This window comes from Bos grunniens, chromosome 29 (assembly GCF_055505025.1).
Source record: "Bos grunniens cultivar Pamir isolate PY7600 chromosome 29, Bosgru_T2T1.0, whole genome shotgun sequence".
Taxonomy (NCBI): Eukaryota; Metazoa; Chordata; class Mammalia; order Artiodactyla; family Bovidae; genus Bos; species Bos grunniens.
In genome coordinates, this window is record NC_141193.1 from 7745717 (window position 1) to 7760160 (window position 14444).

General features: G+C 48.0%; 1 protein-coding gene across 1 annotated transcript; it reads right to left on the reverse strand.

Annotated features, from left to right (window-relative positions):
- Positions 1-10960: 10960 nt before the first annotated feature.
- Positions 10961-13714, reverse strand: SPDYC (speedy/RINGO cell cycle regulator family member C). The gene is made up of 7 exons (XM_086384923.1): positions 13638-13714; positions 12738-12925; positions 12412-12470; positions 12065-12150; positions 11786-11957; positions 11375-11699; positions 10961-11185 (listed from the first exon to the last, which is right to left on the reverse strand). The coding sequence occupies exons 2-7, from the start codon at positions 12877-12879 to the stop codon at positions 11151-11153; spliced, it is 819 nt and encodes a 272-aa protein (XP_086241049.1). The 5' UTR covers positions 12880-12925; positions 13638-13714; the 3' UTR covers positions 10961-11150.
- Positions 13715-14444: the final 730 nt, after the last annotated feature.

Consider the following 14444-nt stretch of genomic DNA (forward strand, 5'->3'; position numbering starts at 1 on the left):
CCTTGCCCTCCCTCTCCCACCCACCCGTGTGCCGCTTTACCCAGGAGGGGGCGGCAGAGGCTGCGAGGCAGACAGCAGGCCCACCCGGGACACGGAGAGACCCAGCCACCTGAGATGCAGTTGGAGGGACGGAGACTGCAGCGGACCCTCGGCTCAGGGCTTTTGATTGGCCTTGGGGGCCCCAGCCAGGAAGGTCGCGGCCCTTACATGATGTTTTCTTGTTGTTCGGTCCCTAAGTGCCTGACTCTTTGTGACCCCATGGACTGTAGCCCGCCGGGATCCTCTGGGGATTTCCCAGACAAGAGTACTGGAGTGGGTTGCCATTTCCTTCTCCAGGGGATCTTACTGATCCAGGAATTGAACCCCGCGTCTCCTGCATTGGCAGGCATTGGCAGGTGGATTCTTTACCACTGAGCCACCAGGGAAGCCCCTTATACACACAAGCCTTTTGTTGGGGAAACAGTGCTTAGCCTTCCTCGAATTTGAGGGCCCTTGATCCCAAGAAGATTAAGGGCCACGGATCTAATCTGACTCGGTTCTCACTCCTAGTACACAGATGAGGAAAACTGAGGCCTAAGAGTGCAGCTTGCTGAGCTCCTTCAACTGGCAAGTCAGACCTGGGACCAGCTTCTGAGCTCTTTGTTCATCACCATTGGGCATTTATGTGTCTGATCTTGACCAAACCCTTCTGACAGGTCTTTGCATAGCAGACCTGTGACTAAGGCAGACCAGGCCCAGCTAAAGGAGGCTGCTCTTCTGGTTCAGCTTTGGGGTTTAAGAAAGGTGAATCTTATTGGAAAAGTAGGGTTAACTAGGCAGTGAGGTGCTGGAAAGGGTGTTCCAAACTGAAAGAACTGCATGTCCAAAGGTCCAGGGGCTGGGGGGACACAGGTCAATCAGGAGACTGTAATTGTTCCTTGTGACTGGAACGCAGGGAGCAGGGGCCTGGGAGATGCTCCGGGGAGGTAGCCAAGGCCCCCCTTCCCCTCAAAGCACTCTGGCTCAACCCATGTGCCCCACAGTCCCCAGATTATTTTCAGTAAACTGTCACTCCAGCTGACTGTGTTTGACTGTGCCCCAAATGGGCCCTGACCACCTCCTGTATGTGCAAGGTGCTGTGGTCACCTGGACATCGGATGCTGACGACCCAAGGCCTTGGCTCCCTCTGAAGGAGGCAGACATTGACTCAGCTCTTGCACCCATGATTGAAAGTGAAGTCACTCAGTCGTGTCCGACTCTTTGCGACCCCGTGGACTGTAGCCTACCAGGCTTCTCCGTCCATGGGATTCTCCAGGCAAGAATACTGGAGTGGGTTGCCATTTCCTTCTCCAGGAGATCTTCCTGATCCAGGGATTGAACCCGGGACTCCCACACTGTAGGCAGACACTTTACCGTCTGAGCCACCAGGGAAGTCCTACACCCATGATTAACTGGGAAGAAGAATGATGTGAAGGAAGCCCATAGCTGAAGCCCTCACTAATCCAGGGTATTAGAGTAAAGATAAATCAGACAAAGTTATGTCAGGGATGGGAGAGGTAGGGGAATTAGATGCCTTGGCATATGGAGGAACTAAAATATTCTGAGTGTTGCTTGAGCTGAGAGAGAAAGGGAGAGCAGAGTTGTGGCAGGCCTGGGTGGGCTGTGGAAGATGGATTTTGTTCTGAGGTAGAAGCCTGCTCAGATTTGTACAGATGATGGAAGAGGACAGCTGGCAGTGTCCTCTGGCTCAAACTCCAGAGGTGGTAGACATAAGAGAGAAAGAGATGGATTTGAAAACTTATTTATTAATAGGATACACCATATCAAAATTTAACTCAAACTGGATTATACACCTAAATATAAACCCTAGAGCTATAAAACCTCTAGAAGAAGGACTTCTCTGGTGGTCTGTGGCTAAGACTCCTTGCTCCCAATTCAGGGAGACTGGGTTCGATCCCTGGTCAGGGAACATGCCACAGCTAAAAGATCCCGTATGTCACAACTAAGACCCGGTGCAGCCAAATAAATAATTTTTTTTTTTTTTTTAAAGAACAACAACCTCTAGAAGAAAGCATTGTTGTTGTTGAGTCACTAAGTCATGTCCAACTCTTCGCGACCCCATGGACTGCAGCCTCCCAGGCTCCTCCGTCCATGGGATTTTCCAGGCAAGAGTACTGGAGTGGGGCGCCATCGCCTTCTCCAATACGCTGTCTAGGTTTGTCATAACTTTTCTTCCAAGGAGCAAGTGTCTTTTAATTTTGTGGCTACAGTCATTGTCTGCAGTTGTTTCAAATGCCCTTTATTCCTACTATATGGTTCCAACTCCTATTTCTATGCATGTCTCATATTTCTGTTATAAACTAGATATTTTAGGCAATATAATGTAGGTACTCTGGGTACTGGGCACATTTCTTCTGGACTTTGTTATAATGAGTACCAGCATTATCATTTTTTTGTTTGTTTTTTGGTGGAGAACGTGAGTAATGATCCAGCCTTATTTTAATGAAGCTTGATCCCCACGTTTTGAGAAGCCAGAGCTAGTGTATTGAATTAAGGATATGCAGGTTATGATCTGCTTTCCTGGTGGCTCAGCTGGTAAGGAAACCACCTGCAACGCAGGAGACCTGGGTTCGATCCCTGGTGGTAAAGATCAGAAGGGAAGGGTTACTCACTCCAGTATTTTGGCCTGGAGAATTCCATGAACTGTATAGTCCATGGGGTCACAAAGAGTTGGACACAACTGAGCAACTTTCACTTTCACTGGGTTTGGTAAAGATTTATTAAATATGACACAAAAACCCAGACAATAAAAGAAAAAAAATTTGAAATTTATTGAAATAAAACACTTTGTTCCTCCTCAAAAGGCACTATTATGAAAATGAAGAAAAACCACAGACTAGGAGGAAATCATTGCCAAAAAATATATCTGATGAAGAACTTGTATTTAGAATATATAAAGAATTCTTACAATTTAAAAAAATAATCCAGTAAAATTGGGTGAAAGATTTGAATAGACATTTCCCAAGAAGACATGTGATGGCAAATAAGCATATGAAAAAATGTTTATTCATTGGAGAAATGCAAATTAAAACAACTAGAAGGACCAACATTACAAACCTAGAATGGCTAAAATTAAAAAGACTAACCATGCCAAGTGCTGGCAAGGATGTGGAGGAGTTGGAATTCTCATACGATGCTGGTGGGATACCACCACTTTGTTAAACAGTTTGGCAGTTTCTTTAAAAGTTAAACATGTATTCAGCAATAAATGGAAATAAACTATCAAGCTACAGAAAGATGCCAGAACCTTAAATGCATGTTGCTAAGTAAAAGAAACCAGTATAAGAAAACTGGAGAAGGCAATGGCAGCCCACTCCAGCACTCTTGCCTGGAAAAAATCCCATGGATAGAGGAGCCTGGGAGGCTGCAGTCCATGGGGTCGCTAGGAGTTGGACATGACTGAGCAACTTCACTTTCACTTTTCACTTTCATGCATTGGAGAAGGAAATGGCAACCCACTCCAGTGTTCTTGTCTGGAGAATCCCAGGGATGGGGGAGCCTGGTGGGCTGCTATCTCTGGGGTCGCACAGAGTCGGACATGACTGAAGCAACTTAGCAGCAGCATGAGAAAACTTATACTGTATGATTCCAACTATATGACATTCTGGAACTGGTATAACTAGAGATGGTAAAGAGATCAGTGATAGCCAAGCTTTCAGGGAAGGTGGGGGAAGGGCATTTTTAGGGCACTTAAACTATTCTGTGTGATACTGTAATGGTAGATACATGACGTTGCATTAAACCCATATAATGTACAACACTAAGAGTCCCTGGGGACTTCCCTGGTGGTCCAGTGGCTAAGACTCCGAGATCCCAATGCAGGATCCCCATGTTCGATCCCTGGCCAGGGAACTAGATCCCACGTGCTGCAACTAAGAGTTCCAATGTAACTAAAGATTCCACGGGCTGCAACAAAGAGGGAAGATCTTGCATGCAACTAAGACCTGGCCCAGCCAAGTAAAATAAACAGTTTTTTAAACAAGCCTGAACCCTAATGTTAAACTATAGACTTTAATAACAATGTATCAATATTGTTTCATCCATTGTAACAAATAGATCACACTAATACAAAATGTCAGTAGAGAAACTGCAGATGGGAAAGGGGGGTACTGGAATTCTCTATACTTTCTGAGCAAATTTTGTGTAAACTTAAAACTACTCTAAAAAAAATTAGTCTATCTTAAAAAATAGAAGAGTAAATTAAATATGGGCTTCCCAGGTGGTGCTAGTGGCAGAGAGCCCACCTGCCAGTGCAGGAGACATGAGAGACCTGGGTTTGGTCCCTGAGTTGGGAAGATCCCCTGGAGAAGGGCATGGCAACCCACCCCAGTATTCTTGCCTGCAGAAACCCCATGAACAAGAGGAGCCTACCAGGCTACGGTCCATAGGGTTGCAGAGTCGGACACAACTGAATCAACTTAGAGCTTGTGTGTTAAATATACACCTATCATATGACCCAGCCATTCCACCTCTAGGCATTCACCCAAGGGAAATAAAAGCATGTGTCCATGCAAAGACTTGTATATGAATATTCATAGCAACTTTAATTGTAACAGCCCAAACTAGACATAACCAAATGGTCTTCAACAAATTGTGACTGGATAAGCAAATTGTGGTGCTGTATATATACCACAGAAACAGAATACTACTCAGTCATAAAAAGGAACAATGGCTTAATCTCAGAATAATTATACTGAGTGTAAGAAACAAGACAGAAAGTGAAGTGAAAGTGAAAGTTGCTCAGTTGTGCTGACTCTCTGTGACCCCATAGACTATACAGTCCGTGGAATTCTCAAGGCCAGAATACTGGAGTGGGTAGCCTTTCCCTTCTCCAGGGGATCTTCCCAACCCAGGGATCAAACCCAGGTCTCCCACATTGCAGGCGGATTCTTTACCAACTGAGCTATCAGGGCCTGCTATATAATTTCATTTCTATGAAAATTCTAGGAAAATGATAGCAATTTAGTGATAGAAAGCATATCAATGATTGCTGGGGGGGATGGGGGGGCTGACAGGTGGGAATGGATGGCAGGAAAGGATTACAAAGGGGCTTGAGGAAACTTTTGGGGGTAATGGATATGTCCATTATTTGACTGTGGTATTGGTTTTGTGGGGGTATATATTGTCAACAAAAATGAACCTTGAAGTATACATAGTTTATTTTATGTCAACTATACCTCAGTAAAGCTGCTAAAAAGACCTATAGAATTTAGCCACTGATGGGATATGGTTCCTGGGAGACAGGGAGGGAAAAGACAACTCTAGACCATCTGAGTAGATTCATGGTGTACGGGACTCATATCTGGAGGGGATACTGGAGGATCAGGTTAGGGAGGTACCTGTGGGACTTAATGGCTCCTAAAGGAAATCAGTCCTGAATATTCATTGGAAGGACTGATGCTGAAGCTGAAACTCCACTACTTTGGCCACTTGATGTGAAGAACTGACTCACTGGAAAAGCTCCTGATGCTGGGAAAGATTGAAGGCAGGAAGAGAAGGGGATGACAGAGGATGAGATGGTTGGATGGCATCACTGACTCAATGGACATGAGTTTGAGCAAGCTCTGGGAGTTGGTGATGGACAGGGAGGCCTGGCGTGCTACAGTCCATGGTGTTGCAAAGAGTTAACACAACTGAGTGACTGAGCTGAGAAAGCTGTGGGACCCACCCTCATCCAAGAGGAGGTGCCTGGCGGTGGGAACAGACCTCAGAATAGAGGAACAAATTTGGGAGTCATTGGCCATCGTGCCACCTGAAAGAAGTAGAGGCAGGGGACAGACATGTCATTCTGGATACAAAGATGCTTCATAAAGATGTCTGTGCTTAAAGAAATCTATAGAGTGATCAAAATTAAAAATTCTAGGGACTCTCCTGGTAGTCCAGTGTTTGACTCCAGCTCCCACTACAGAGGACATGGGTTCCATCCCTGATTGGGGAACTAAGATCCTGTAGGCCACATGACTCAGCCAAAAAATTTTTAAATTCTAACAAGTGAAAAAAAAAATTCTAACAGATTATTTGGGGAAAAGAACTAGAAAAACTGATTTAAAGTTCCTATGGGAAACTGAACAAGCAAGAATAGCCAGATCAGATCAAATCAGTCGCTCAGTCATGTCCCACTCTTTGCGACCCCATGAATTGCAGCACGCCAGGCCTCCCTGTCCATCACCAACTCCCGGAGTTCACTGAGACTCACGTCCATCGAGTCAGTGATGCCATCCAACCACCTCATCCTCTGTCGTCCCCTTCTCCTCCTGCCCCAAATCCCTCCCAGCATCAGTCTTTTCCAATGAGTCAACTCTTCACATGAGATGGCCAAAGTACTGGAGTTTCAGCTTTAGCATCATTCCTTCCAAAGAAATCCCAGGGCTGATCTCCTTCAGAATGGACTGGTTGGATCTCCTTGCAGTCCAAGGGACTCTCAAGAGTCTTCTCTAACACTACAGTTCAAAAGCATAAATTCTTCGGCACTCAGCCTTCTTCACAGTCCAACTCTCACATCCATACATGACCACAGGAAAAACCATAGCCTTGACTAGACGGACCTTTGTTGGCAAAGTAATGTCTCTGCTTTTGAATATGCTATCTAGGTTGGTCATAACTTTCCTTATGACCAACCTAGATAGAATAGCCAAGAGACTTCTGAAAACAAGTTAGGAGTCTAATCCTGTGAAAGTGTTAGTCACTCAGCCAAGTTCAACTTTTTGTGACTCCAGGGTCTGTAGCTGCCAGGCTCCTCTGTCCATGAAATTCCCCCAGGCAAGAATACTGGAGTGGATTGCCATTCCCTTCTCCAGGGGATCTTCCTCACCCAGGGGTCAAACACAGGTCTCCTGCATTGCAGGCAGATTCTTTACCATCTGAGCCATTAGGGAGCCTAACCCTATCAAGTATTACATCCAATCCATAATGATTAAATAATTCTTATATAATAATTAATGAAGAGGGGTACTGATACATATAAATCACTGAAAGATAGAAGAATCTAGTTCAGTTCAGTTCAGTTCAGTTCACTCACTCAGTCGTGTCCGACTCTTTGCGACGCCATGAATCGCAGCACGCCAGGCCTCCCTGTCCATCACCAACTCCTAGGGTTCACTCAGACTCACATCCATCGAGTCAGTGATGCCATCCAGCCATGTCATCCTCTGTCGTCCCCTTCTCCTCCTGCTCCCAATCCCTCCCAGCATCAGAGTCTTTTCCAATGAGTCAACTCTTCACATGAGATGGCCAAAGTACTGGAGTTTCAGCTTTAGCATCATTCCTTCCAAAGAAATCCCAGGGCTGATCTCCTTCAGAATGGACTGGTTGGATCTCCTTGCAGTCCAAGGGACTCTCAAGAGTCTTCTCCAACACCACAGTTCAAAAGCATAAATTCTTCGGCGCTCAGCCTTCTTCACAGTCTCCAACTCTCACATCCATACATGACCACAGGAAAAACCATAGCCATCTAGATACAGGTCCAAATGCATATAGGAATTTAGTATATAAGAGCAGCATCTCAAATTTGTTGAGAAAAGATGAGTTTTTCATTAAAAAGCATTAGGAAAATGGGAGGGAATTTTGTATATGATCAATTCCAGATGAACTCATGATTTAAATGTAAAAAATGAAAACAAAAATACAGCCAACAGCTAAGGGAGACATTCTTTTAATCATCTCAGTGTGGAAAAATTCTTTTTAACTGTGACACAAAACCCAGAAGCCACAAAAATTTATTTTATCACACACAAAATTAAAAGGATAAACTGAAGAAAATACTTACAATTTACATCCTGAAAGGCTATTTTTCCTTACATATGAGTCAAGTACCAAAAAACAATGGAGAAATGGGCAAAGATAAGAGCTGTTCACAAAAAAGACATACAGCTCTTACATGTATGAGCTTGAGCTCACTTGAAAGAAAAAAGAAATACAAACTAAACCTTCACCAAGACAGGATTTTCTCCTTAGCAGTTTGGCAAACATAAAATAACCTTGTTTCTCATTGATTGGTGAGTGTTGTGGAAAACAGCCTTCACACAGCTGGAGGCTGGGGAGGTGTTTCAGGCACAGCCCCAACAGATGAACAAGTGGCAAAGTTCTTCAAGATGACCATTTTGGAGGCTTTCCCTGGTGGTCCAGAGGTTAAGAATCTGCCTGCCAATGCAGGGAATGTGGGTTTGATACCTGATCAGGGAACTAAGATCCCACATGCTTCAGGGCAGCTAAGCTGAAGCATGGAGGAGGAGAAGGGAGGAGGAGAAGGGTACCTGAAGCGATACACTGAAACTATTGAGGCCTCTCCCTCTAGAGCCCACATGCCACAATTAGAGAAGACTGCATGCCACAGTGAAAGCCCAGTGCCACCAAAAAATAAATAAAATGGGCCTTTAAAAAAAGACGACAATTTTGACTTGACCTTTGGCTGAACAATTCTTCTTGGAATTCACTGTTTCATATTTGAATAATGCTGTTCTTACAAAGTCTTCAGTCCGTTCAGTTCAGTCACTCAGCCACGTCCAACTCCTTTGCTACCCTGAGGACTGCAGCATGCCAGTCTTCCCTGTCCATCACCAACCCCTAAGCTTGCTCAAACTCACATCCATCAAGTCAGTGATGCCATCCAATTATCTCATCCTCTGTAATCCTCTTCTCCTGCCTTCAGTCTTTCCCAGCATCAGGGTCTTTTTCCAATGAGTCAGTTCTTCACATCAGCTGGCCAAAGTGTTGGAGCTTCAACTTCAGCATCAGTCCTTCCAATGAATATTCAGAACTGATTTACACAACTTTCACACTTTTACAGAGTCTTAGTGACTCTCTATAGCAGGGATCCCCAGCACAGTACCAGTCTAATGGAGCTGGGCCATACAGCAGAAGGTGACTGGTTGTCTTCCACAAAACTGACCCCTGGTGCCAAAAAAGGTTGGGTGCCACTGCTCTATGGCACTGTTTAGAATAGCAGAAGTGTGGAAACATGTGCCAGTCAATAAGAAAAAAAGGGTACACCCATACAGAGGAGTGCTGTACAGCTGTCAAAAGGAATGTGCAGATAGGAAACCATGTGATTTGTCTACACCAACTCTCTAACACCATCTCAGTATGCGACCCCATGAATCGCAGCACGCCAGGCCTCCCTGTCCATCACCAACTCCCATCTAGGCCCCTACAATTCAATTCTGATACTAATTCCCAGAATTAGCACAGGCCCCATGAATCTCAGTTCCACAAGAGGCCAGCCACAAACGGAACCCCTAGGTGACCCATACTCCTGTCTGGATGACTACAAATTTGGGGATGACCATAACCCCTCTCCTCAGGAGTGATAATTCAGTAGAAGACTCAGAACTCAGGAAAATACTTTATTCACTGTTACTGGTTTATTATAAAGGATACAATTGAGGAACAGCCAAATAGGAGAGATTCATAGGGAAAGACATGCAGAGGGAGGGAGCCACCCTCCCCGGGAATCCCAAATCTCTAGTGCCTCACCCTTCCTGGAAGAGCTGGGGAAGCTGAAAGTTCCCACCCTCTAGATCACTTTTTTTGGCAACAGCCACCATCTTGAATAACCTCATTAGCATTAACTCTGGTGTGATCTATAGGAGCTCATTATGAATAACAAAAGACATTCCTATAACTCTGGAAATTCCAAAGGTGTTAGGCACTCTGTGCCAGGAACCAGGGACAAAGACCAAATTTGTATATTTTTATTATACCACATTTGGTTACATACATTTAGATTCTTTCTCTGGATGGACATAAATGATCACTTCCATTGTTTTCAGGAAGGAGAACCAGGCGGCTGGTAGTCAGGGGCAGGAGGTGACTCTTGGTTCAAAATTCAAAACATACATGTGACTATATTACCTATCCGAAAAACTCTTAAAAATACTTTACAGTCCTTGTCTTGGCTTCTAATGTCTGCAGCCTCCAGGCTTCACCCCCATGCTTCTTGGGAACCACTCAGAGAGGAGGGAGAGGAATTACATTTAGATTCCTCTGCCACCTGACCCCTTAGACATCTCTGCCTTCTGTTTCAGATACACTCCCCTTTAACCTTTCTCTGGGCAGCAATTCCCTCTACTGATAACACCCACATCTGAGCTCCTTTCTTGAGATCAGTTCTAAACCCTTCGAGTATTATCTCATCCAAATCTCAAACAGTATCCTTTCTAGTGTAATACTCATTTTACAGATGAGGCAGTAGAGGAGATTAAATCTGTAAGTCATACAGAAACCTGGATTTTGAACTTAAGCTGTCTGGCACCAAAGACCAAGTCTTAATCACTACTCTAGATGGTCTTTCCAAAAATCCTGTTCCTCACCACCACCACCACCAGGTTTGCGTGGGCAAACCTGACATAGTTCATCACATTATATGTGCTTCTCCGTGGCTCAGTCAGTAACCAATCCACTTGTAATGCAGGAGACCTGAGTTCAGTCTCTGGGTTGGGAAGATCCTCTGGAGAAGGAAATGGCCACCCACTCCAGTATTCTTGCATGGGAAATCTCATGGACAGAGGAGCCTGGTGGGCCACAGTCCATGGGGTCACAAGAGGCAACTGCAGCCCAGAGCAAGGACTAAGGCTCATTGTGAAAAAGACCTCACCCTGCAGGCATTTCTAGACTGACATAGAGCCATTTTCCTTTGGAGTTCTTTTTGGTCCAGTAGGTCCCAGGCCCTCTTCTAAGGACTGCATATAGCTCATTTCATTCAGTTCCGTGGGCTCTATGTGGGTCTCAGCATCTACTAAGATGTTAAAGAGGAGAAACAGTGGGATGACTGGTCGCCAGTGGGAAGGGAGAGCTATTACAGGGCTTGTGCTCAGGGGTCTCAACCACTGGTACCTAAATCTGGCAGACCCCCCCCTCCCCAAAACTCCCGCCCTACCCCTACCCTGGGTAAAGGACCCAGACCAGGGCCTAAGCACAGCCAATGTCCTGAGGGCATGAATTTATTAGAGGAGTCAGGTCAGAGTGGGTACAAGTTGCAGGTTGGGAAGAAGGGGCAGGAGGCATGGGCAGCCCTGCCAGCCTGAGGCCAAGAAGACAGGAGACTGGAGGGGCCACAGTCAGTAGAGCATTGGGCCAGCAGGCAAGCAGACAGGCTGTTCTTCACCCTGCGAGTATCAGCGCCGAGGGCACAGCAACAGCTTAGAGAAGACTAGGGGAGGAGGGACAGAGAGCTGCTCAGAGGAAGCCTGCCAAGCTCACACAGCAAGGGGGTGCAGAGCTGGACACTTGCCCAAGCCTGCTGGACCCCAGGCACCATGCCCCTCCTTCCCATTCTGTTGGGCTCCACACCTGCTTCCCAGCTCCTCCCAGCTCCCCGCCAGCTTCTGTCCCTACTCACTGTGGAGGGTGTAGGTGCCTGGCTCCAGTAGCAGCTGGGTGGGCAGGACAATGAGGAAGCCCCTACTCCAGGGCCAAGCTTGGGATGTAGGGCGGTGCCACTCAGCATTGTAGGAAAGGCACTTGGATAAGACAGGCAAGGGGCGGGGGCGGTGGCAGCAGAGGCTGCTGTGAGGGGGCAAGGCACAGAGAGGACAGTGGGGTGGCGAGAGGCCGGGACCCCGGGGGAGGGGAATCTGGGCCTTTGGGTAGCTCCTTTGAGCCCTGCCATGGTGGGGGTGCCGCTCCCGAGTCCAGGCCCAGTGGGTCGGCTCCTTGGCCATGACCTGCGTGAGAAGAGTGGATGGTAAGTGGGAGGTGGGAGGTCCAGCCTCTTTCCCCAACCCTGGGATGCTGGTGCAGGGAGCCTCACCTCCTCGCAGCTCTGGCGTCTCACAACAGCCCTGAAGCCCATCCGTGCCCACAGCTTGTCCCTCTGATGCAGGAAGTCTGACACTTGATGATGCCAATCTTGGCCCAGGGCCCACAGAAAAATCACGCTTTTGGGGTCCTCCAGGTCTTCCTCCATGTCATTTGCAAGGTACCTGGCCACAGAGGTGGGGGACAGGGGGAACAGAGGTTGTAAGCATCCGCCCTGCCCCCACCCTGCGACTCCAAGTGGGCATCCCCACCAGGTACCCAGGCCACTCACAGTGCCAGGAACAGATTGCTGTGGGTGTACTCGCTGAGCTGCAGGTTGGCACGCCGGAAGTAGACCAGCACCATGGCCAGGAGATACTGCAGATACAGAAATGGGGAGAGTTAGAGCGGAGCACTGTGGGCAGGGGAGGGGACTGTGCCAGGCCCATTAAGCAGGTTCTGGGCTTGAAGCAGGCCTAGAAAATCCAGGGTAAAATGGTGCAGGGGGACCTGCAAAGACAAGGGCTTAAAATGGGGGCACTCCCTCCACCAGACCAGGGGACCCAATGCATTAGCAGCACTCAGGCCCCAGTAATTCAACCTTCCCCGAGTGAGCCTGGACTCTCCCCCGACTCTCACCTTGTCTGAAATCTGGAAACAGGGATCTTTGGAGAGGAAATCCTGGAGGAAACTGTGCTCTGGGGGAGAGGGAGGAGAAATGGAAGCCTGGGGTTACCACCCTCACCCCACAAGACGAGAGTAGCATTCTAAGTTCCAAAGCCCGAGCCCCCACTGAATCCACTTTCTGACATTTCAGACATGAACCACCCCCCCCAAACCTGCCAAACCAGAGTCACCTGAGAAGGGATGGGACCAAGACGTGGGCAGGCTGAGATCCCACCTCTCACATCAGTTCATGCTTGGTCCTCACAATCCCTTCCAGGCCAGCCCCCAAGTGCACTCACCCAGAAGGTGGAGGAAGGCCCGGAGCTCCTGGTGTCGGCGGAGATGGGAAGACTCATCGCCCTCACCTTGATGGCTCCAGCCCCTCAGCTTCACTTGTGTGCCAGCTCCAGGGACTGTGGCCGGATCTTGGGCATTGCTCATCTCTTGGGGGGTTGGGGGTAGGTGGGGTGGGGTGGGACAGGGAGACCTGTAAAGAAAGCAGCCCCAGGACTTAGCATTTACCCCATTAGCCCCGCACAAGTCAATGGGATCAGTGTGGCTGGCCTGACAGACGACCTCCAGAAGGTGGAGGGATGGGCATGGAGAAACGGGGGTGGTGGTGGTGATGGTGAGGAGACAAGAAAGTCAGCAGAATTCCTGGGGGCTACAGCACCCTCACGCCTCCTCCTGGCACCCCAGACCAGGCCAGAGAGTAACAATAACAGCAACAAGTGCCTCTGAGGGTTTCCTAAGTGCCTGGAGCTGTGTTAAACGCTTTAACTTATTTCGTCCTGGTAAGGAGACCCATTTTGCAAACACAGAAACTGAAGCATGGAGGTCTCACGGCGACTTCAAGGTGGATCCTGTCTGACCCCAAAGCCAGAGACTCACGGAGCCTCTTGCCACCCAATTCACAACCACCCCCTCACCCTTCATCAAGCAGCCCTGAAAAAACCAGCAGACCATTACTTCACAGAGGGAAAACTGAAGCCCAGAGACAGGGACGTTATTAGACATAAATACTGGGCTTTAGGGCGAGCTTTGAGGTGGAGCCACCGCAAACATTTGGAGCTACAAAGAGAGAGAACTCCAACTACAGGTCTCGGGGGAGGGTCCCCTCCAAAACGGCTTGGTCGACCTAGGGGCCTCCATCTAGGTTCCCACAGGTAAGCCCAGACTCCTCCTTCCAGAAGACTTACCTGAGCTCAGGAGTTAACCTACAGCGTAACTCCAAGCCCGCCGAGTGTGTTTATATAGCCCCAGAGCTGCCCCGCCCTAGAAGCCCTCCACCAATCAGGCCCCTTCCTGGGAAAGGGTGTAGCTTCTCGTCATCACCACTCACCTCCACTTAGAGTTAATCCAGTCAGTCTCCACCACGCACCTCCCAGCTGCGGCTCTCCTGGGTCAAGGTTTCTCTCAAGTTTCATCACCTACAAGAGGGGTGAGGGCAGGCCAGCGGGACCCCAGGGCCAGGAAGGCAGCAGGAGTCCCTCTCCGCTCTTACAAATGCAGCGCCAAGGTGCAGGACCTAGAATGCTACCGACCTGGGTTGTGGCGCGTGGCTGATGAGTAAATTATAAATATTCGGTGACTGTGCCTTGCTGGGGAAGGGTCGCTGGTTGTGTCTGTGTTTATTTCAGATACAGAAATCCCCAAACCTGGGAACCAGAGAGGAGATTGTCTTGGAGTGAGATTCCCTGGGGCCACATCCCCATTCCAAGGTCCTTTAGGGATATGAGAGCCCCGCCAGAGGCTCCAAAGTGGAGGAGGAAGGCTTTGCCCAGGACCACCTAGTTCAACCCCTCCACACCGCGCCCCTCCGCGTCCCAACAAGCAGACCTTAAGCCTTTCCATCTTCACTGACTCAGTTACTCTTTACTCTTTAGTTTTATAGGACAGTCAGCACCTACATGTGACAGGTGACTTCTCCCTCCACCTTTTTTCCCATAATAAAGTACACTTAACTTAATTTGAACAGTATGTACTGTCTTAACACCCTTTAAGTT

Excerpts from the sequence above, each read along its gene's own strand:
- SPDYC (XM_086384923.1), bottom strand. The coding sequence starts at position 12,879 with ATGAGCAATGCCCAAGATCCGGCCACAGTCCCTGGAGCTGGCACACAA. Across the intron at positions 11,958-12,064 it reads AGCAATCTGTTCCTGGCACT|GTACCTTGCAAATGACATGG; the intron begins GTGAGTGGCCTG and ends CTCTGTGGCCAG. Across the intron at positions 11,700-11,785 it reads GACGCCAGAGCTGCGAGGAG|GTCATGGCCAAGGAGCCGAC; the intron begins GTGAGGCTCCCT and ends CTTCTCACGCAG.